Raw genomic sequence first — 24222 nt, 5'->3', positions numbered from 1 at the left:
CATGGGACTGGAAAGGTCAGTTTTCATTCCAATCCCTAAAAAAGGCAATGCCAAAGAATGCTCAAACTACCGCACAATTGCACTCATCTCACATGCTAACAAAGTAATGGTCAAAATTCTCCAAGCCAAGCTTCAATAGTATGTGAACCATGAACTTCCAGATGCCCACGCTGGATTCAGAAAAGGCAGAGGAACCAGAGATCAAATTGCCAACATCTGTTGGATCATTGAAAAAGCAAGAGAGTTCCAGAAAAACATATATTTCTGCTTTATTGACTATGCCAAAGCCTTTGACTGTGTGGATCACAACAAACTGTGTGAAAAGTCCTTAAGGAGATGGGAATACCAGACTACCTGATGTGCCTCCTGAGAAATCTTTATGCAGGTCAAGAAGAAACAGTTAGAAAGGGACATGGAACAACAGACTGCTTCCAAATCAGGAAAGGAGTATGTCAAAGCTGTATACTGTCACCCTGCTTATTTAACTTCTATGCAGAGTACATCATGAGAAATGCTGGGCTGGGTGAAGCACAAGCTGGAATCAAGATTTCCGGGAGAAATATCAATAACCTCAGATATGCAGATGACACCAGCCTTATGGCAGAAAGTGAAGAAAAACTAATGAGCCTCTTGATGAAAGTGAAAGAGGAGAGTGAAAAAAGTTGGCTTGAAACTCAACATTCAGAAAACTAAGATCATGGCTTCTGTTTCCGTCATTTCATGGCAAATAGATGGGGAAACAGTGTAAACAGTGACAGACTTAATTTTGGTGGGGGCTCCAAAATCACTGCAGATGGTGACTTCAGCCATGAAATTAAAAGACACTTACTCCTTGGAAGAAAAGTTGTGACCAACCTAGACAGCATATTAAAAAGCAGAGACAGTACTTTGCCAACAAAGGTCCATCTAGTCAAAGCTATGGTTTTTCCAGTGGTCATGTATGGATGTGAGAGTTGGACTGTGAAGAAGGCTGAGCGCCGAAGAATTGATGCTTTTGAACTGTGGTGTTGGAGAAGACTCTTGAGAGTCCCTTGGACTGCAAGGATATCCAACCAGTCCATCCTAAAGGAAATCAGTCCTGAATGTTCATTGGAAGAACTGATGTTGAAGCTGAAACTCCAGTACTTTGGCCACGTGATGCAAAGAAGTGACTCATTTGAAAAGACTCTGAAGCTGGGAAAGATTGAAGGCAGGAGGAGAAGGGGACGACAGAGGATGAGATGGCTGGGTGGCATCACCGACTCGATGGACATGAGTCTGAGTAAACTCTGAAAGTTGGTAATGGACAGGGAGGTCTGGTGTGATGCGGTCGATGAGGTCGCAAAGAGTTGGGCACGGCTGAGCGACTGAACTGAACTGCACTGTGCAGCAGGAATTCCCTGGGGGTTGCTTCAAGGATGCAGGTGGATAAACAGCACTGGATGTTTCCACCTGCTGCTGTTCCTGTTTGCTAAAGGGGAAACTTTATCCCTGATGAAGACAGGAAGCCAAGAATTCTTTCCACAAACAAGAATCAAATAAGTTACATCCTAGGGTGGGAATCAGACAAGTATTTGACATAGTTTGTTTTCATGCTAGGTGTCGGAGATAAGATATGACTCTTTAATGCCAGGGAAATTGCTGGGGAAAGAGTTGATGGTTGAGAATTCTGAACCCTCCCTCAGTTCTAGTTCCCAAAGGCTTGACTAATCCCTTTCATACACCCTCAGGACATAGTCCAGACTTATCTGAGCTGTATCTTTCAGTTCAGTTCAGTTCAGTCGCTCAGTCGTGTCTGACTCTTTGCGACCCCATGAATCACAGCATGCCAGGCCTCCCTGTCCATCACCAACTTCCAGAGTTCACTCAAACTTAAGTCCATCGAGTCGGTGATGCCATCCAGCCATCTCATCCTCTGTCGTCCCCTTCTCCTCCTGCCCCCAATCCCTCCCAGCATCAGGGTCTTTTCCAATGAATCAACTCTTTGCATGAGGTTGGCCAAAGTATTGGAGTTTGAGCTTCAGCATCAGTCCTTCCAATGAATACCCAGGACTGATTTCCTTTGGAATGGACTAGTTGGATCTCCTTGCAGTCCAAGGACTCTTCAAGAGTCTTCTCCAACACCACAGTTCAAAACCATCAATTCTTCGGTGCTCAGCTTTCTTCACAGTCCAACTCTCACATCCATACATGACCACTGGAAAAACCATAGCTTTGACTAGATGGACCTTTGTTGGCAAAGTACTGTCTCTGCTTTTCAATATACTATCTAGGTTGGTCATAACTTTCCTCCCAAGGAGTAAGCATCTTTTAATTTCATGGCTGAAGTCACCATCTGCAGTGATTTTGGAGCCCCCAAAAATAAAGTTTGACACTGTTTCCACATCTATTTCCATGAAGTGATGGGACCAGATGCCATGATCTTCGTTTTCTGAATGTTGAGCTTTAAGCCAACTTTTTCACTCTCCTCTTTCACTTTCATCAAGAGGCTTTTTAGTTCCTCTTCACTTTCTGCCATAAGGCTGGTGTCATCTGCGTATCTAAGGTTATTGTTATTTCTCCTGGCAATCTTGATTCCAGCTTGTGCTTCATCCAGCCTAGCATTTCTCATGATGTACTCTGCATAGAAGTTAAATAAGCAGAGTGACAATATACAGACTTGACATATTCCTTTCCCAATTTAGAACCAGTGTGTCGTTCCATGTCCAGTTCTAACTGTTGCTTCTTGACCTGCATAAAGATTTCTCAGGAGGCAGATCAGGTGGTCTGGTATTCCCATCTCTTTAAGAATTTTTCACACAGTTTGTTGTGATCCACACAGTAAAAGGCTTTGGCATAGTCAGTAAAGCAGAAGTAGATGTTTTTCTGAAACTCTCTTGCTTTTTCGATGATCCAACGGATGTTGGCAATTTGATCTCTGCTTCCCTACCCCCTAATATGATGGTATTGGGAGGTGGGGCCTTGGGGAGGTGATTAGGTTCAGATGAGGGTATCTTGAGGATGGATCACCCCTGTGCTGTGGTTGATGACTGCAGCCGCAAAATTAAAAGATGTTTGCTCCTTGGAAGAAAAACCGTGACAAACCTAGACAAAGCATATTAAAAAGCAGAGACATCATTTTGCTGACAAAGGTCTAGCTTGTCAAAGCTATGGTTTTTCCAGTAGTTACAAATGGATGTGAGAGTTGGACCATAAAGAAGGCTTAGAGCTGAAGAACTGATGCCTTTAAACTGTGGTTCTGGAGAAGACTCTTGAGAGTCCCTGGGACAGCAAAGAGATCAAAGTAGTCAATCCTAAAGGAAATCAACCCTGAATATTCATTGGAAGGACTGATGGTGAAGCTGAAGCTCTAATACTTTGGCCACTTGATAGGAAGAGCCAACTTATCAGAAAAGACCCTGATGCTGGGAAAGATTGAGGGAAAGAGGAGAAGGGGACGACAGAGGATGAGGTGATTGGATGGCATCACTGACTCAATGGACATGAGTTTAAGCAAATTTCAGGAGATAGTGAAAGACAGGGAGGCCTGGCATGCTGCAGTCCTTGGGGTTGCAAAGAGTTGAACGCAACTGGGTGACTAAACAACAACGACAAAGAAGAGGAATTGACCGGAGCCCCACACCATCTCCAACCTGTGAGGACACAGTGGGTAGGGGACATTTGAAAGCCAGGAAAAGCAACCTCGCCAGAACCTGATGCTGCTTGCACCCTGATCTCAGGTTTCCAGTCTCCAAATATGAGAAATAAGCTTATGTTAATTAAGCCACCCAGCCTATGGTATTTTGTTATGACAGCCAGAGCTAATGCAGTGCTATTATTATTCCACTTTATAAATGATGAAAGAGGTTCAAAAAGACTGAGTTGCCTGTCTTGGTTCACCCAGCTGGTAAACAGCAGAGTTGTTTTGGTTATGGCCTGTGATTCTGTCCTTGCCAGCCTGAAGGTCCCCATCTTCTGGGTGACTGAGGGTGACTTCTGGGTGACTGAGAAAATCCCTGCTTCTAGTTGAAACTTTAATGACAAGCCCTCTTGTCTCATTCATCACTCATGCCTGGCCTTTGGGTCTTTACCAGTGATCCAGGCCTCAATTTTCCTGAATGCTTCCTCCTGACTCCACAGAGTTGTCCAATTTGGGAAGGAGCTATATTAACCTGTTCTGTTCAAAATCACTCTGAGGTTGGTGCACAGGCCTCTGCTCCCTCCTCCTCTCTTGCCCCTCCCCCATGACCCCGCTCCCTCCTCCTGTGACTTGTTCAGGTTCCACGTGGCAGACTCTGAGAAGGCAGTTCTCTATCTCAACTATGCTCTCTGACTTGAGGCTGCTTTTATTCACTCTAAGCAGGCTGAGGCCTGGTCTGCCCTTAGAAGGAGGATCCTCATATCTTTGCATGTATTGCCTGTGTTTGCCGTGCTTCTTTGTTATGCTCCGCCCTGGGACCTCTGTATATTGTCACTCAGTGAGACTAATACAGAATTTCTTTTTCCCCACTATGAAGCTTTTTTTTTTTTTTTTAAACTTTTATTTTACATTGGAGAAGGCAATGGCACCCCGCACCAGTACTCTTGCCTGGAAACTCCCATGGACAGAGGAGCCGGTAGGCTGCAGTCCATGGAGTTACTAAGAGTCAGACATGACTGAGCGACTTCACTGTCACTTTTCTCTTTCATGCATTGGAGAAGGAAATGGCAACCCGCTCCAGTATTCTTGCCTGGAGAATCCTAGGGATGGGGGAGCCTGGTGGGCTGCCATTTATGGGGTTGCACAGAGTCGGACATGACTGAAGCAACTTAGCAGCAGCAGCAGCATAGCTGATTAAGAATGTTTTGATAGATTCAGGTGGATAGCAAAGGGACTCAGCCTTACATGTACATGTATCCATTCTCCCCCAAACTCCTCTCTCATCCTGGCTGCCATATAACATTGAGCAGTGTTCCCAATGCCATGTGTGTGCTCAGTCGCTTCAGCTGTGTCTGACTCTTTGTGACCCTATGGACTGTAGCCCACCAGGTTCCTCTGTCCATGGGATTCTCCAGGCAAGAATACTGGAGTGGGTTGCCATGCCCTCCTTCAGGGGATCTTCCCGACCCAGGAATCAAACCCATGTCTCTTACATTGCCTGCATTGGCCGGCAGGTTCTTTACCACTAGGGCCACCTTGGAAACTCTCCTTGTGCTATAAAGCATAATTCTGAGAAGGGCCCAACTGGGTAGTTTCTTTGTGACTGAGGAAAGTTTCTTTGTGACTGATGAACTATGGATGGAGGTTCGTGACATTGTACAGGAGACAGGGATCAAGACCATCCCCATGGAAAAGAAATGCAAAAAAGCAAAATGGCTGTCTGGGGAGGCCTTACAAATAGCTGTGAAAAGAAGAGAAGTGAAAAGCAAAGGAGAAAAGGAAAGATATAAGCATCTGAATGCAGAGTTCCAAAGAATAGCAAGGAGAGATAAGAAAGCCTTCCTCAGCAATCAATGCAAAGAAATAGAGGAAAACAACAGAATGGGAAAGACTAGAGATCTCTTCCAGAAAATTAGAGATACCAAGGGAACATTTCATGCAAAGATGGGCACAATAAAGGACACAAATGGTATGGACCTAACAGAAGCAGAAGATATTAAGAAGAGGTGGCAGGAATACACAGAAGAACTGTACAAAAAAGATCTTCATGACCACGATAATCATGATGGTGTGATCACCGACCTAGAGCCAGACATCCTGGAATGTGAAGTCAAGTGGGCCTTAGAAAGCATCACTACAAACAAAGCTAGTGGAGGTGATGGAATTCCAGTGGAGCCATTTCAAATCCTGAAAGATGATGCTGTGGAAGTGCTGCACTCAATATGCCAGCAAATTTGGAAAACTCAGCAGTGGCCACAGGACTGGAAAAGGTCAGTTTTCATTCCAATCCCAAAGAAAGGCAATGCCAAAGAATGCTCAAACTACCGCACAATTGCACTCATCTCGCATGCTAGTAAAGTAATGCTCAAAATTCTCCAAGCCAGGCTTCAGCAATATGTGAACCGTGAACTTCCAGATGTTCAAGCTGGTTTTAGAAAAGGCAGAGGAACCAGAGATCAAATTGCCAACATCTGCTGGATCATGGAAAAAGCAAGAGAGTTCCAGAAAAGCATCTCTTTCTGCTTTATTGACTATGCCAAAGTCTTTGACTGTGTGGAGCACAATAAACTGTGCAAATTCTGAAAGAGATGGGAATACCAGACCACCTGACCTGCCTCTTGAGAAACCTATATGCAGGTCAGGAAGCAACAGTTAGAACTGGACACGGAACAACAGACTGGTTCCAAATAGGAAAAGGAGTACGTCAAGGCTGTATATTGTCACCTTGCTTATTTAACTTCTATGCAGAGTACATCATGAGAAATGCTGGGCTGGAAGAAGCACAAGCTGGAATCAAGATTGCCGGAAGAAATATCAATAACCTCAAATATGCAAATGACACCACCCTTATGGCAGAAAGTGGAGAGGAACTAAAAAGCCTCTTGATGAAAGTGAAAGAGGAGAGTGAAAAAGTTGGCTTAAAGCTCAACATTCAGAAAACGAAGATCATGGCATCTGGTCCCATCACTTCATGGGAAATAGATGGGGAAACAGTGTAAACAGTGACAGACTTTATTTTGGTGGGGGCTCCAAATTCACTGCAGATGGTGACTGCAGCCATGAAATTAAAAGACGCTTACTCCTTAGAAAGAAAGTTTTGACCAACCTAGATAGTATATTGAAAAGCAGAGACATTACTTTGCCAACAAAGGTCTGTCTACTCAAGGCTATGGTTTTTCCAGTGGTCATGTATGGATGTGAGAGTTGGACTGTGAAGAAAGCTGAGCACCGAAGAATTGATGCTTTTGAACTGTGGTATTGGAGAAGACTCTTGAGAGTCCCTTGGACTGCAAGGAGATCCAACCAGTCCATCCTAAAGGAGATCAGTCCTGGGTGTTCTTTGGAAGGAATGATGCCAAAGCTGAAACTCCAGTACTTTGGCCGCCTCATGCAGAGTTGACTCATTGGAAAAGACTCTGATGCTGGGAGGGATTGGGGACAGGAGGAGAAGGGGACAACATAGGATGAGATGGCTGGATGGCATCACTGGCTCGATGGACATAAGTTTGTGTGAACTCCGGGAGTTGGTGATGGACAGGGAGGCCTGGCGTGCTACAGTTCATGGGGTCACAAAGAGTCGGACACAACTGAGAGACTGTACTGAACTGAACTGAGGAAAGACGACGTGTGTGTGTGTGTGTGTGTGTGTGTGTGTGTGTGTGTATGTGTGTGTGTGTTGATTAGAGGGTTCTATTGGCAGAGAGGGAACGCTGCTATTCTGGACGTATCTGTGTTTGTGTTGACATTTCATGTTGATGCTCATTTCATGAGCATCAACCTCACAGCTTGATGTGTTGATCCAATAAAATCATCCAGGGAATGAAATAAAAATACCCAGAAGATTGGTGGGAAGGAGAGCTGACTGTGTGTGAAAAACACCAGAAAATTCTTTTTGTCACCCAAAGCATTTCTAGAAGAGGGGGAAAAAAAAGCAGTCAAGGAAAAAAGACCTAGAAGGGAATAGAGGGATAGTGGCCCTGTGTTTGCCTGCAGCCTCTCAGGATAGGCTTTTATCCTGTGAGAACTTATTGGCACAGAGCTTATTAGCAAATTAAGTAGTGTTCATTCCTTGAAATATTTTGGACATTATATCAACTTCTTCTAGTGGGTTGTTGAAAGGACTCTATTATGTCGGGTTGGCTTGGAACCCAGGAAATGAGCTGGCACTCTTCAAAGTTAATAAAACATCATCTGTCATAGGATGTGCAGGGGTGACTCAGTTCTTGCATAACATATCCAGTAGGAGGCCAGGGCTGAGGAGCCAGCCCTTCGGCAGGCCTCATGAGTGTGCTCCAAGCAGCCTGAAATCTTCTGTGCACTGTCTGGGTTTGAAATGATTTGTTTGTGGGAGGATCAGACCTGCTACCCTCAGCACCACGCAGGCCACCCTTGCCCCTGGAAAGCTCAGGAGAACCTCTTGTTTTTCTGGCGCTGGTTGCAGGTTACCCTGCAGATGTGCTTTGAAGTCATGAATGACTTTTATCTTTCAAAAGAGGGGAATGTTATTGACAACCTCATGGCAGTGGTGGTGGCCACACTGGACAAAATCTGAGTCTTTTTTTTCCCTTTTTCCTAGATGAAATGGGTTCCTAGGGTGACTGGGAATACTGATGTCAATATGGATTGCTGTTGTGTTCAGAATCTCACTTACCCAGATCATTTGTTGCCTACAGGACCTGACCCCCATGGAGCCAGGCAGTCTGGTTGACACCCCTGGATGAAGGGCTCTCCCCTCGGCATATCTCCTCTGGCCTTTTTCTTATATGAGATTCCTTTTCAAGAAGATGATGTGTTCATACTTCAGGTAGAATGGTGATTTTTCAATCTTTTTGGTCACAGGGCCTCTTTACACTTCTAAATTATTGAGGGCTCCAAAGAGCTTCGGTTTCAGCTGGTTATATCTATTGATATTTATCGTATGACAGAGATCAGCAAACTCTGGCCTATGGGCCAAATCTAGCACATGACTGTTTTTTTGTAAAAAAAAAATTAGTGGAACACAGTCAGGTACATTTGTTTATGTATTGTCTATGGTTCTTTAGGGCTTCCCTGGTGGTTCAGATGGTAAAGAATCTGGAGACCTGGGTTTGATCCCTGGGTTGGGAAGATTCCCGAGGAGGAGGGCATAGCAACCCACTCCAGTATTCTTGCTTGGAGAATCCTCATGGACAGAGGAGCCTGGCGAGCTACATATAGTCTATGGGGTTGCACAGAGTCAGACATGACTGAGCGACTAAGCACATGGTTCTTAAATGCTCTGCTGATAGAGTTGATTAGTTGGACTAGAGACTGACTGATGAAGTCTAAAATATTTATTATCTGTACCTTTATAGAAAAAGTTTGCTGATCCTTAATATAAAAAATAAAAGGAGGAATCTGTAAAATATTTATTTATTCATTTAAAAATCAATAAAAAACCATGACAAGAAAAAATATGACTTTTTTAAATTGAAAAATGTTCCTATTTTCCAAAACAAAACAAAAAAACACTTAGTGAAACTCAGAGTGGCATTGTTTTCCATGTCTGCAAATTCTTTTGATGTGTGTCTTAATAGAAGCAGCTCAATTCTCATCTGCTTCTGCATTTAATCTGGTGTGGTATGTTGCTTTGTTTGAAGTGGGTAAAGAACACCCAGCCCCATAAAGGTATGTAGTTAGAAAAGGGAGGGGCATTTCAGTAGTCATTTCAGATATTTATGGATATTTCCCTTTGACTACAACAAATCTTGACAAGTGGTAATTTCTAGGAGACTGCATGTAGAATCTGAAACCATAGCAATGAAAATTTCATACTCTGTTACATTAAAATCCACTGGTCTAAATTGCACTTTGAATGGTTCTTATACTCATGTAAGATTTTTGTAACATCATGCATTAATTATTTTGAAAATATTAGTTCACTGAGTTATTCATATCTTCCAAATGTTGACATATTTCACTTTGCATCATATCAAAACATCACATTTGTTAATATCCCCATTGAGCTCATTAAAAAAGTCTTTAAGCTGTCAAACACATGATGGTTTATACAGTTTTCCAAAATTCTAATTTTTGCTTGAAAGCTCAAATTTTGTAATTGATATCAAACTCTGACAGTTGTTTTCCTTGTCAAGATCCTCTCATTTCATTCATTATCAAGAAAATGTCTGCCAGATACTCAAATTTGTGTAACTGTAGTTTGTCAGTCAAGTGAAGTGGTGTCCCAGTTTAAAAAAGACTAATTCAGTTTGCAACTGTAACAATTCAAGAGCTTTCCCAGACACAACCTTTCAAAATGTGCAGTTGAAATGCTTTATGTATATTTTTTATGTATTCACACAACATATTATATGTATGTGTGTATATATATATGTGTGTGTGTATATATATATATATATATATATATATATATATATATATACACTCAAAGGTTGCAATCTAATAAAGTTAATACTTCTTACAACTTCATAAAGGACATTTTTAAAGTAGAAGTGTTTTTTCTTTCTTGTGAGAATGCAAGGCCACTCCCTTGACATGTATTCAGGTATCCCCAGTTTCACCCTCCCCGCCCCTTGTTTTTGGATCATCCTTGTCTTTGTCAAAATAGTGAAGAAGACAAATAACATTTTACTATCATTATGAACATAGATTTGAGCTTGTGGATCTTTTGTTTTTTTTTGATTGAGGTATAATTGACTTATAATGTTGTGTTGATTTCTGTTGTGTGGCAAAGTGATTCAGTTATATGCATGCTTTCTTTGGTTTTCCCCATTGGCTCAGCGTCAAGAATTGCCTGCAGTGCAGGAGATGCATGAGACTTGAGTTCAGTCCCTGAGCGGGGAAGATCCCCTGGAGAAGAAAATGGCAACCAACTCTAGTATTCTTGCCTGGAAAAATCCCATGGACAAAGGAGCCTGGTGGGCTGCAGTCCATGGGGTTGCAAAGAGTTGGGCACAACTGAAGAGACTGAGCATGCACACGCGCATATGTTCTTTGGTGGGAATGTAAGTTGGTGCAGCCGCTATAGAAAATCGCATAGAGGTTTCTCAGAAAACTTAAAAGAAGTAAAAAGAGACTTCCTTGTTAGTGCAGTGATTAAGACTCCACCTTCCAGTGCCTGGGGTATGGGCTTAATCCTTGGTCGGGGAACTAAAATCCCACACGTCTTGCAGCCAAAAACCCAAAAGTTAGAACAGAATATTATAACAAATTCAATAAACACTTTAAAAATAGTCCACATTAAAAATATCTAAAAAAAAAAAAAAAAAAGAATTACCATATGACCCAGCAATTCCATTCCTGGACAAAACTCTAATTCAAAAGATATATGCACCCCTCTGTTCATACGAGCACTATTCATAGTAGCCAAGACATAGAAACAACTTAAATGCCCATCGACAGATGAATGAATAAAGTAGCCATGGGTCTTTGAAAGTGTGTCCCTGGACCACACTTGGAGAACCTGCTGAGGTAGAAATGGAACAAACTGAATTAAATTCTGCTGGTTCTAGGGGATGCCGCTGGGGAAAGGTGATTAAGTCCTGTTGGGAATGCACAATGCATTGTATCACGTTGTTGAAATTTCCCAGGGCTCATTAAATTTTAAAGGCTCTGAGAAGTCCTTGAGAAAAACGTCTTTGAATTTGGGATTTTCCTAAACCTTTTGGGCAAAACATCCAGTTCCCTTTTTCAACATATGTGAATACCCTTTGGGTACCTTTGGGTAGACTGGGCCCACCCGATAAGTTACACACACACAGGACTGGGAAGGTTATTGCACAGTGTTTCAAGGGTCGAGGCAGGACTAGGCATGACCCCCTTCCCCACAGCCAGGCTCTGAGTCCATCTTCCACGAGGACCCCTTACTCCAAATAGGCTGCGGGGTGGCTGCCCTCAAACCTTGCCTCTGGATTGATTCTATAACCAGTGAAGTTATTAGCACGATTCTCACGGCTGCGCCCACTGCTGCAGGGTGTGGTGTCTGCAGAAGTGGGACTCCGAGCACTGCCTGCTTGTCAGCAGCATGTCCTGTAGAGTCGCGATGGTGGGCAGGCCACAGGGAGACATGCCAGCAGCCTGCTCCAGGACAAGGCAGCCCTGGCCTAAGGATCTCTGCCCCCAAAGATTAAGACTGTTTGCTAGTTGATTCTTTTTTCTGACAACTTGATGGTTTTGAGTTGGCTGTGATCCAGGGGTGTTCAAGTACCCTTTGGGAAACCATGCCCTTCAGGGCGTATTCCTGTCCTTTGGAATTCCTGAAAGCAGGCTTCGATGGGCTAGGAAGTAATGTGTTGAGGGCTGAGGGTGCAGAGAACATGCAGACCCTGGCCTGAGACCATCTCTGGAGCATCTTCTCTTTCTTCCTGGGCTGAGGTCCTGAGCACAAAGGTAGCGGCTGAACCCTTGGAGAGGATGAAATGGTGATAATCCTCCCACCTAAATTTGGGCCCCTGTTGCCTCCTCCTCATGGAGGATGCCAGCAGATCTGCAGAACTGCATTTTTCATGTTGCTTAGTGGATCTTGAAGAGCTGAACCAAGGCAGGAAGGCCCCGATGTCAGCCCTGAAGGGGGCAGGTATTTCTCAGGGGTGCTTGACAGTGAGGTATCTGTTTCTTTCTTCCTGCCTCTGTATTTGTAAGTCGAGAACCTCAACAGCCTGGCTCTGGGGTTCTTGTGTGATAATTGGGTGCAGCCCCTTATTAACTGGGACCAGGTGGGGCCCTCCAAGAGGGTGCAGGTCCTTCTAGGGGCTATTCTTCTGAGGATTGACTCTGTACAGCCCATCCTCTGAGAAAAATATTTCCCTTCTTAGGAAAAACACTGAGTGTGATGGTTCATCCCCAGTGAAGTTGAACTTCAGAGGTTTCTTCCCTCCCGACAAATACCTCCATCAATCTGTATACACACCCCTTTGTTGTGGCTTCTCCAAGCTGTCCCAAGGCTCTGTGCCTGCATAGTTTAATCAGATTTGTGAGATGGTTTTTCCTACTGCTAAGTCACTTCAGTCGTGTCCAACTCTGTGCAACCCCATAGACGGCAGCCCACCAGGCTCCCCCATCCCTGGGATTCTCCAGGCAAGAACACTGGAGTGGGTTGCCATTTCCTTCTCCAATGCATGAAAGTGAAAAGTGAAAGTGAAGTCGCTCAGTCGTGTCTGACTCCTCGTCACCCCATGGACTGCGGCCCACCAGGCTCCTCCATCCATGGGATTTTCCAGGCAAGAGTACTGGAGTGGGGTGCCATTGCCTTACAGATAGCGACAAATCTACAAATGGAGTGAGTGCTGTTTCTGTAGTCTTTCCACATGCCCACTCAGGCCCAGGTATTCCATCCTGTCCATGGGTCCCCTCTCTGGCTGATGCCACCAAGGTCAAGCTGTGATTGTGGGCAATCACTTTTGTTGGCCATTCTCTGTGGGCAAGGTGCTCCACTATGGGTGTGTGAGTGGGGGAAACACAACCAATTAAACCTCCTAGTGTGGGAAGATGAGATGTTCATGAATATCCTAAGTGCAGGGGGAAGTGAAGCAGGAGCCAAGAGGGCAAGACATGGGCACTTTGGACTGGGAAGATCCCAGGAGGCTGCCTGGAGGAGGTGGCATTTCTGGTGGCCCTTGAAGGCTGATTAGAAGGCTTCTGGGACAGGGTTTGTGTGGGAGGTGTAGAGTAGGAAGACCCTGCCGACAGTGATGTGTGGGTCAGGTGGGAGGAGGTGTGGACAGGAATGGGAGGGGAGAAAGGAGAGCGCACGAGGGCTCTTATGCAAGACAAGTGAGAGAGAATCAGGGCATTGGTAATGCAAAGGCAAGGGAGGGCGACCTTATGTGTCATCCTCTGTGAATGAGTGGAGCATCTGCCTGGATCCTGGGGATGGAGAAGGCAGGGGGATGTGGCCACAGTGTTCTCGGTTTCCATCTCCTTTCATTTAAACACACCTGCTTTTAGCTGTTCTAGACCCTGCAGTTTGGCATCTGACTCATTCAAACCAAAGATTCTGCTGCTTAAACAACACACTGAAAATCACTAGACAGCATGTCTGTGAAGGCTCCTCCTAATTCTAAATGGAGCCCATGCTTCTTGGTAACCCCAATTTCCTGATGCTTTGGGGGTATTTTCTTATGATTCTCATGCATCTGGTCTTTTGTCCATGCTCAGGGATGAGCTTCTAGAAGGCAGGGAGCATTTATATACTCGGTTGTTAAAGCACCCAGTATGGGTGCATACACAAGCTTTCCATTACTGTTCCTGGGGTGCTGCCGCTGGTGCTCTAAGCAGGCTTCTGAGTTCCCACTATTTCCCTTGTCTGAAAACTGGCCAGTGGGCACCTAAAAGGTGTGATGAAAATGAACTGGGCAGCAGACCTGAGTTCTAATTCTGCTCGTCACTCCTTAGCCTTGGGACTGGGGCCATTCACAAAGACTCTCCTGTTCTTGGTTTTGCTTTCAGTGAAATAAGATAATTTTTTAAAAGCTGTGTTTCCTAAATGTGGCCACGGGGAACTATGATGACTACAGTGTGTCCAGACTGTTCCGAATTTTATAGGCTCAAGACATATTGTGCACACTTGTATATGTGTGCCTGTATGCTCAGTAGCTTCAGCCATGTCTGACTCTTTGTGACCCTATGGATTACAGTCCACCAGGCTCCTCTGTCCTTGGGATTCACCAGGCAAGAATACTAGAGTGAGCTGCCATGCACTCCTCCAGGGGCTCTTCCTGACCCAGGGATCAAATCCGTGTCTCTTACATCTCCCACATTGGCAGGCAGGTTCTTTACTGCTAGTGCCACCTGGGAAGACCCAGTGTCTTGTACATATGTAATTATTGTTTAGATATATTTAGAAGCAGTTGGTGATGGACAGGGAGGCCTGGCGTGCTGTGATTCATGGGGTCGCAAAGAGTCGGACACGACTGAGTGACTGAACCAAACTGAACTGAACTGAGAAGCGGTTGGAACTTACAAAATGCACGTGCATTTTAAAACGTTACTGAGTTCATAGTACCTGTTAATGGCAAGTGTAATAAAGACTAACGTTTATTAAATGCTTGCTCGTTGTGAATTATGGTAAGTGGCTGTCTCATGTTGGACTTGCAGGCCTAGAGAAGGGAATTTGTGTACAGGGGACTCTTGTAGGATTTCTCTGAGAATGGAAGAATCAGGGCCGAGGAAGAGAAGAAACCACGCTGGGCTGTGAGTTCAGGGGAAGCCCCAGGCTCAGCCTGATCACATGTGGGGGCTCTGGAGTGTAAGTTACATCATGGAGTTTGTCCTCACTGATGGTGAGGGGATCTGGGCTTTTGTGTACTCACCCCAGTCTGTCATGGGCTCAGGATCACCACAGTGGGGTAACGGTGGTGCTGGGGCCCAGAAAATCCCAGGTACTTTTGACTTTTTGTGCTATACACCATTAAGCAGCTTCACCAGGCTTCAAGAGTTAGAAGATGAAGGGAAAAAAAATCCAAACAGCCTCAATCAGCAGTGGTGAGGACAGGTGCATAGAAACCATGCAAGTACTCTAGAGGTTCTGGTGGAGTGTTCACAGGACCTACTTGCTCATTCTCAGCCCACTCAATCTGATAAAAGAAATTTTCACATATTGAGATATAGGGAAATTATTCTTGCTTTTCTATAAATTATTAACTTGAGTCTTTTGCTAACTAAAAGAGCCTGTTTGTGGCAAGTTAAACATACACTGGACATCTGCTTTAATTATTAGAGAAAAATAAAAGTAAAAATTATTGACCAAAAGTAAAGAAAGTCCATGTTAAAAATAAGGATTAAATGCCTCTTTTCCTGGGATGCTGATGCTGGTCCCTGTTTAATGATAAGACTCCCTTCCCAGGCACCAAAGCCATACTGACTCACTGCCTACAGGCTGGTCTGTTCTTTTTTTTTTTTTTGAAACCTTGAAGAAATGTAACCCTGATTTGTTTAATGTTCTTTGTTTTTTGTTGTTGTTCAGTTGCTAAGTTGTGTCCGATTCTTTGAAACTCCACGAACTGCAGCACACCAGGCTTCCTTGTCTTTTACCATCTCTTGGAGTTTACCAAAACTCATGTTCATTGAGTCAGAATGCAATCTTTGTCCTGACAAGATATAAATATAAAACTGTGCTGGAAACCATGCTTTTCTGGAGCAGTTCCTCAGAGACATTTGGAAAGTTGGCTTTCTGGCTAGCCTTCAGTCTCACTCAAGTAAAACTCTTTTCCATTCTTATTATTGACTGTGTATTGTTTATTTCATTTACAAATCCTTATAACAGCCTTGAGAAGTAAGTATTATTGTCTCCATTTTACAGGAAAGTGAGGCACAGAGAGGTAAACAAATCTGCATGTGGTCACACAGCTACTAAGTGGCAGATCCAAGACTCACAGCAAGAAGCCCATGCTTTCCCACCATATGGCATAGTGCTCCCTGCTTCCCCAAACCCAGCAGCTGTCATGTGTGTAATCAAGAAAATTTGAGGAATGAGTGAACAAGATTTTGGTGTTCTGGGTGGTGGTCTAACATTTGATGACATCATAATCTCTCGCCAGTTTGTGCTCTGATTTCAAAGCAATTTTAGGGGCAATTTTGGATTTCAATTATTTTCTGTCTTAACAGTCACTCTGATTGAAGCAATTTAAATCAAAATCAAAAGGTCCAGCCGTAGTTGGTTAATAGCTACGAAAACAATGGCCAGAGGTGAGAGATTTTTAGAGAACTACAAGGTACTTCTGTTGGCAGAATAATTGAGAGATGGCTATTTGGGTGGGAAACAAGGTGATCTGGATTTCTAGTTTCAGCAAAATTACTTAATTGACAACATATGTTTCCCAGTTACCATAGCAGACTGGGAGGGTGGCTTTTAAGTGGGGGACATGTAGAACAGTGCAAGATGGATGATTTCTAAATACAACAAGGGAAAAGACTGCCTTCTAGTTATGTTAAATACTTGGCATTAATTGTCTCTTTCCCTCTGTAATCATGTGTTCATGAGGACAGTGACACATGGGTCACTTTGAGAATTCCATGGGTGGTGAAGCACTCTACAACTGTGCCATGGGCAATAGCCAATGGTTGAGGGCACTTAGGGCAGGGGGAGGGCTGACCTCGATTAACAGTGGTTTTCAGTAAGGGACAGTATCCTTGCCCTCCCCAAGGGTTTTTGGAAATATGGGAGGATGTTTTCTTGCCACAGTGAATAAGTTGTCACATGATGAGTGTATGTGAACTACTGGAATTTAGTTCTCAGGGGAACTAAATATCTTGCAATGCACAGGACAGGCCCACTTGAAGAAGAAGTCTCACTCTAAATGATAATGATACCAGCACTGAGAAACTCTGGGAGAAGTGATTTGAAGGAAACAAATCATCTTCAGGTATGAGACACAATGGCCTTTGAAATGACTTACACTTTCCTATGTGCCTCTGGAAAAACACATGTGAAATTAGAGGGAAACTGAGTATCTCAGCAGTTAAGGCTGCTCAGGCTGGACTTGCCGTTATCTTTGGTAGTGAGCTCCCTATCCCTGGAGGTATTCAAGAAGAGACTAGTTGACCTCATCTTAGGGATATTGTAAAAAGGATACCCAGACTCAAAATCAGCATGGATTAGATGATCACTGAGAGGTATCTTAGTACCAAGATACTGGGATTCTTCTTACGGTTTATTCTCAGAATTCCAGGTGAGGTTGGGAAGAAAAGAGTTAAAACTGAAAATCATACATGTATGTGAGGTCTAGTCTGGGACAAGAAGGTTGGACTGAAGGAACATGAGTGTAGCATGAGGAGATAAAGCAGAAAGCACATCATGCTGGGAAGGCCTCTGGGTTGGGAGTCAGACGGCCCTGACTCCTGCCTCCGTGGTGAGCTCACTGGTGAGTGTAGAGCTGGGCTCATCACATTTTCTTTGCATCTGTCAGGTGATGATGCTCAGTGGTTCAAGCTCAGAATCTGTGATTCTATAGTTCAATGGTAGACTATGTTCTTTGATATAATTCTACTGTAGTCTGAGACAAATACTTTATTATTCTTTCCCAATATGTGAAATAAAAATGTCTATTTGATTTTTTTTAATTCATAAGGAAATAGAATTGAGTAAGCATAAAGGCTAGACTATCTACCTTAATATTAAAAGTAAAATAACTGTCATTTCGAGATTTTTCTTTTCTAACACCAGCCTGTGAGTTCTAGTACCTGTGGGTAAATGAATCTCACAAAGTTGCTTGCTTCCTTCACATATCCTTGAAACCCTTATTTTTGGAGCCTAGTGCCTCATCACAGAAAACATATTATAATATTCTCACATCCCCATTAAATAAAATTTACACATATTAATATGTTTTTATTCTGATAAAATGTTTTATGAGCATTTAATTAAATTATGGTGAGTTTTATATTTTGGAGATAATTTTTTTATCTAATTCAAACTTTTTTGGTAGAACTTTTAAAGACTCAGAGTTACTCATCACTTTTAATAATTCGTCATAAATGTCTTTAGAGAAAGTCAGGAACAAGACAAGGGTGCCAACTCTCACCACTACTATTCAACATAGCTTTGGAATTTTTAGCCACAGCAATCAGAGAAGAACAAGAAATAAAAGGAATCCAGATTGGAAAAGAAGAAGTAAAACTCTCACTGTTTGTAGATGACATGATCCTCTACATAGAAAACCCTAAAGACTCCACCAGAAAATTACAAGAGCTAATCAATGAATACAGTAAAGTTGCAGGATACAAAATTAACATACAGAAATCCCTTGCATTCATATACACTAACAATGAGAAAACAGAAAGAGAAGTTAAGGAAACAATTCCATTCACCATTGCAATGAAAAGAATAAAATACTTAGGAATAAGTCTACCTAAAGAAACTAAAGACCTATATATAGAAAACTATAAAACACTGGTGAAAGAAATAAAAAATGACACAAATAGATGGAGAAATATACCATGTTCATGGATCAGAAGAATCAATATAGTGAAAATGAGTATACTACCCCAAACAATCTATCAATTCAATGCAATCCCTATCAAGCTACCAACGGTATTTTTCAGAGAACTAGAACAAATAATTTCACAATTTGTATGGAAATACAAAAAACCTCGAATAGCCAAAGCAATCTTGAGGAAGAAGAATGGAACTGAAGGAATCAACCTGTCTGACTTCAGATTATACTACAAAGCTACAGTCATCAAGACAGTATGGTACTGGCACAAAGACAGAAATATAGACAATAGAACAAAATAGAAAGCCCAGAGATAAATCCACACAACTATGGACACCTTATCTTTGACAAAGGAGGCAAGAATATACAATGGAGAAAAGATAATCTCTTTAACAAGTGGTGCTGGGGAAACTGGTCAACCACTTGTAAAAGAATGAAACTAGAACACTTTCTAACACCACACATAAAAATAAACTCAAAATAGATTAAAGATCTAAGTGTAAGAGCAGAAACTATAAAACTCCTACAGGAAAACATAGGCAAAGCACTCTCTGACATAAATCACAGCAGGATCCTCTATGACCCACCTCCCAGAATATTGGAAATAAAAGCAAAATAAACAAATGGGACCTAATTAAACTTAAAAGCTTTTGCACAATGAAGGAAACTATAAGCAAGGTGAAAAGACAGACTTCAGAATGGGAGAAAATAATAGCAAATGAGGCAAATGAAAAAGAATTAATCTCAAAAATATATAAACAGCTCCTGCAGCTCAATTCCAGAAAAATAAACAACCCAGTCAAAAAATGGGCTGAAGAACTAAACAGACATTTCTCCAAACAAGACATACAGATGGCTAAGAAACACATGAAACATCACTCATTATCAGAGAAATGCAAATCAAAACCACAATGAGGTACCATTTCATGCCAGTCAGAATGGCTGCTATCAAAAAGTCTACAAACAATAAATGCTGGAGAGGGTGCAGAGAAAAGGGTAACTTCTTACACTGTTGGTGGGAATGCAAACTAGTGCAGCCACTATGGAGAACAGTGTGGAGATCCCTTAAAAAACTGGAAATAGAATTGCCATATAACCCAGCAATCCCACTGCTGGGCACACACACCAAGGAAACCAGAATTGAAAGAGACACATGTACACCAATGTTCATCTCAACACTGTTTACAATAGCCAGGACATAGAAGCAAACTGGATATCCATCGGCAGACTAATGGATAAGAAAGCTGTGGTACGTATACACAATGGAATATTACTCAGCTATTAAAAAGAATATATTTGAATCAGTTCTAATGAGGTGGATTAAAGTGGAGCCTATTATAGAGAGTGAAGTAAGTCAGAAAGAGAAACACCAATACAGTACACTAATGCATATATATGGAATTTAGAAAGATGGTAATGATGACCCTGTATGCAAGATAGCAGAAGAGACACAGACTTCTCCTGTAAAGAACAGTCTTTTGGACTCTGTGGGAGAAGGCGAGGGTGAGATGATTTGAGAGAATAGCATGAAAACATGTATATTATCATACGTGAAACAGATTGCCAGTCAAGGTTCGATGCATGAGACAGGGTGCTCAGGGCTGGTGCACTGGGATGACCCTGAGGGATGGGATGGGGAGGGAGGTGGGAGGGGGGTTCAAGATGGGGAACACATGCACACCCATGGCTGATTCATTTCAATGTATTGCAAAAACCACCACAATATTGTAAAGTAATTAGCCTCCAAGTAAAATAAATAAATAAATTTTTAAAAAGTCTTTAGAGAAAAAACATTTGGTAGAAAGACAAAATTCCTTTCTCAGAGTCTTCCTCTGTGCTCCAACAGGCTATGCCTTTCAGGTCAAGATGGATCTGGGTGCAGGAAGGGAGGGCATGGGGAGGCCATAGGTAATGGCCAAGTGGCTGCAGCAAATTTGTAGGTAGCTCTGAAAAAGTAGTGAGTGTATGTGTATGCTTATGTATGCATGCATTTGTGTATGTGGTAGTGAGGGTGATGGAGGAAGGTGCTGAGGGATAAAGGGATATGAGAGAAAAGACAGCACAGGGTCAATGGTAAGGTGTGGCAAGTAGAGTTCTGAGATTGCTCTCAAGATACCCAACCCCTGGCTTACACATTCTATATAATTCCTCCTTGCCCTCCCCCCGCCCCATTTGAGTGTGTGAACACGATGAAATTTCACTCTTGTGATTAGGTTGTGTTATATGGCAAAGGAGAATGGGTTTTTTAGATTTAATTAAGGCCCTTAAACAGCTGACTTTAAGTTATCAAAGGAAAGACATTCTAAGTGGGCCTGACCTAATCAGGTGAACCCTCTAAAAGTTGGTCTAAAGATCCAAGATGAATAAGGTTGGAGGCACTCTCCTGTTGGCCTTTCCTATGGACTGAATGCTTGTGTTCCACCCCACCTCCAATCATATGTTGAAGCCTTGACCCCCAAAGTGATGGTTTTGGGGTTTTGGAGACAAAATCTTTGGAAGGTCATTAGGGTTAGATAAGATTGTGAGGGTGGGGCTCTCATGATGAGGTTAGTGCCTTATAAGAAGAGACAACAGAGAGCTTGTTCCCTCTCTCTCTCTCTCTCCTACTCTCCCTGAGCACTTGCATATGCAAAGGTCACATGGGCCCACAATGAGAAGGTGGCTGTCTGCAATCCAGTGGGAGAGCTTCACAGAGCTCAACTATGCTAGAACCCTGATCTCTCCTAGTGAGAATATAACTTTCTATTGTTTAAGCCACCCAGTCTATGGCATTTTGTTATGGCAGCCTGAGCAGACTCATTTAGTCTTGAACAAGCAAACTATCATATCGTCAGAGGGCCTCACAGCAGGACCAGCAGGTGTTTAGAAGCTGAGAGCCTCAGTTCTACAGCTGCACGTGTCTGAATTCTGCCAACAGCCAGTGAACTTGGAAACCTGAGTTCCAGATGAAAATGCAACCTTGTAAGATCCTGGGCAGAGAATCCCACCAAGAGATGCTCAGGTTCCTGACCCATGGAACTTCAGATAATAAATGAGTGTGGTTTAAAGCCACTTCTTGTTGTTGTTCAGTTGCTCAGTCATGTCCAACTCCTTGCAATCCCATGGACTACAGCCAGGCTTCCCTGTATGTTACTATCTCCTGGAGTTTACTCAAACTCATATCCATTGAGTCAATGATGCCATTCAACTATCTCATCCTCTGTCACCCCCTTCTCCTCCTGGCCTCAATCTTTCCAAGCATCAGGGTCTTTTCCAATGAATCAGCTCTTCGTATCAAGTGGTCAAAGTATTGGTGATTTCTCATGTAGCATAGAACACTTATGCACAGTACCTGTTGGAGGGCTGCCTTTGGTCAGGACAAGACAAGATTTTGGGGGAGAGGTAACCTGTTTTCCCTCACTTCCTTTCTTAGTGCCACTCAGTTGAATTTTTGCACCTGTATGATTCACAGTATATTTATCTCAGGAAAAACAAGGAGACTTTGTGCATTGGCTTCATTATTAAAAGTCCAGCTGCTCACGAATTCTGTGTGTGATGGAATTTCTGTGCTGAAACACTTTGCAAGTTTTCCTAGGAAGGTAGCTCAGGATGGAATTAAGAAAATGAGAGGCTTTTATCAGCCATGGCTTCAAGGAAAGCTACAGCGCCACAGGAGACTGATAATTCCTTTCCGGATACTACTTCCAGTTCTTCTCTCTGTTGCTGACAGGTGCTCTTGTTCTCAGACGAATTCTACCAGTCAGCCTGCCGCTGGAAGTGTGTTTGGTCACCAGGAGGTTGTCTGCTCTGCCTTCCTCCTGGAGAGATGAAAAAACTGGGAACTCACCCTGTTGCTCTCAAGTTTCCTGTCTTTCTTGACTCAGCGTTAAGCAGAAAGAAAGGTGAGTTTTGATAGAAAAAAAATCTCTCTGACTCTTCCCTCTCAGGGCAGAGAAAGAAAATGTATCCAGGAACCAGAGCCCTGATGGGTGTGAATTGCACAATTTCCAGGAAACTTGATCTTGTATCCTCCACTTGACTAGGGACTGTGTCCTCCTACTGATGGAGTCTCTTTCCCTCATGACCCAGGTCCTCTCCATAATCCCTCTCTCAAAACCTGTTCCTTTTCATTATGTGGCCATAATTATTTCTCTGTCAAGCACATAACCTAACACCTCTCTGTGCACAGTGCCAAGGTTTGAAACCATAATAAGCGCAATGCTCACCTTTGAAGCCATTATTTCGATCATTAGAACACAGTTTATTCCTCAAGAGGACATTAACATTTGAAAATGTGTCAACCAGAGTAAGAAATTCATCATGATCATGGACCACCAGCCAACTGATTAGAATGCAATGTTCCAATCTTCCTAGATTTTTTTCAACAGTCTAACATCTCACATCAGTTTATGTTTTTCAGATGTTTTTAAGTTGTTCAGTTCTCAGTGAATTGTTTGTGAAGATCAGAGAAGTTGATTATTAAACACCAAACTAGGAAAGAAATGCAACCAGAAGAGGGCAAAGGGATCCACTGAGTGCATCAGAGCTGATGAAAGAGTCTGGTCCCCAGCCCACGAAGCCATTCTATTCTAGTGCAACTCAAAGCCAACAATGATCTCTGTATTTGGGCACCTATAATTTTCAACAAAAGTGAGTCTTGTTGCTGTGCTGAATTTCTTAGAAGACTTTAATGAAATCACCTCTGAAGTTCAATTGGTAGGGAGTAAAGGACAAATATTCCACTTCTTCCTAGAAAAAAAAGCCACATTTCACCATTAATAGCATGAAAACCATTAGTTGAAAACACCTAGCCAAAAAAAAAAAAAAAAAAAAATGTAGGTTGGAAAGTAAAATATAAATTCCCCAGGAGCTGAAACCCACAAGGATTAATATGTCAACCTAGAGATTTTCTGGATGGTCTTTGTCATTCGGGTAGCACTACTTTCTAAAGCTTAGGTAGGGAACCAGCAAAGAGAGATGGTGCAATTAGAGTGACCTTAACCATTGACCCTGCAGTTTGGGGATATATTTGAAATGGGGAATATTTTTGGTTCTGTATTCCACAGCTCTTCACCTGTGGATCCAATCTCTTCCTATTATCTAATGCTGTGTGATGAACCACACAAATTTTAGTGGCTTCAAACAGAAATATTTATTTTGCTTATGAATTTGGGCAATAGAGACTGTTGGGAAGTCAGCCGGGGTAGTCTGAAGACTGGGGTTAGAATCATCTGAAAGTCATTCACTCCCATATCTGGGGATTAATCCTGGGAGGATTAGAACAAGGGGGCTAAGACAGTTGGGGTTCCTTGGGCATCTTTCTGTTTCCATGTGGCCCCTCCAGCTACTTATATGTCAGCTCAGCATTCCAAGGTGTTCTAAGAGGTCCATGTTCTAAGAGAGATCTAGGCTGTGGTCAATAAACTGCACTGTACACTTAAGCTTTTATTAAGAGGGTAGATCTCATGTTAAGTGTTCTTATCATAATAAAATAAAATTTATAAATGAGAGAGTGTCAGGAAGAAGACACATCACCATTTGTGATCCAGTCTTGGAAGACATGCTGCATCACTTCTGCTGCTTTCTGTTTGCTGGATGCTCGTTGCTAAGCTAGCCCACATCCAAAGGCAATGGGATTCCACTCCACTTTTAATGATGTCAAAGAATCTGCAGACATATCTTTAAAGCACTGCAAATTGCTAAAATGTTTTGGAGAATCTCTGCCAGCATCTATGC

The 24222-nt window shown here is 42.8% G+C and overlaps 1 protein-coding gene across 12 annotated transcripts in view; it reads left to right on the top strand.

Moving 5' to 3' along the window:
* Positions 1-24222, top strand: part of C1D (C1D nuclear receptor corepressor) — a 132374-nt gene that overhangs the window by 47512 nt on the left and 60640 nt on the right. For 7 of the 12 annotated variants that reach the window (XM_055540506.1, XM_055540505.1, XM_055540496.1 and 4 more), the window contains exon 5: positions 22217-22388. The exons of 2 other annotated variants lie outside the window; for them this stretch is intronic. In XM_055540506.1, the coding sequence (XP_055396481.1) occupies positions 22217-22388 (172 nt within the window). Of the gene's footprint in view, positions 1-8271; positions 8335-22216; positions 22389-22892; positions 23237-24222 lie in introns of those variants that run through there. 3 more of the 12 variants (XM_055540501.1, XM_055540504.1, XM_055540510.1) reach the window with 3 other exon arrangements.

Source organism: Bubalus kerabau, chromosome 11 (genome assembly GCF_029407905.1).
Source record: "Bubalus kerabau isolate K-KA32 ecotype Philippines breed swamp buffalo chromosome 11, PCC_UOA_SB_1v2, whole genome shotgun sequence".
In the NCBI taxonomy this organism is placed as follows: domain Eukaryota; kingdom Metazoa; phylum Chordata; class Mammalia; order Artiodactyla; family Bovidae; genus Bubalus; species Bubalus kerabau.
Note: the sequence above shows the minus strand (reverse complement) of the source record. Positions and strands in the feature narration are given on the sequence as shown.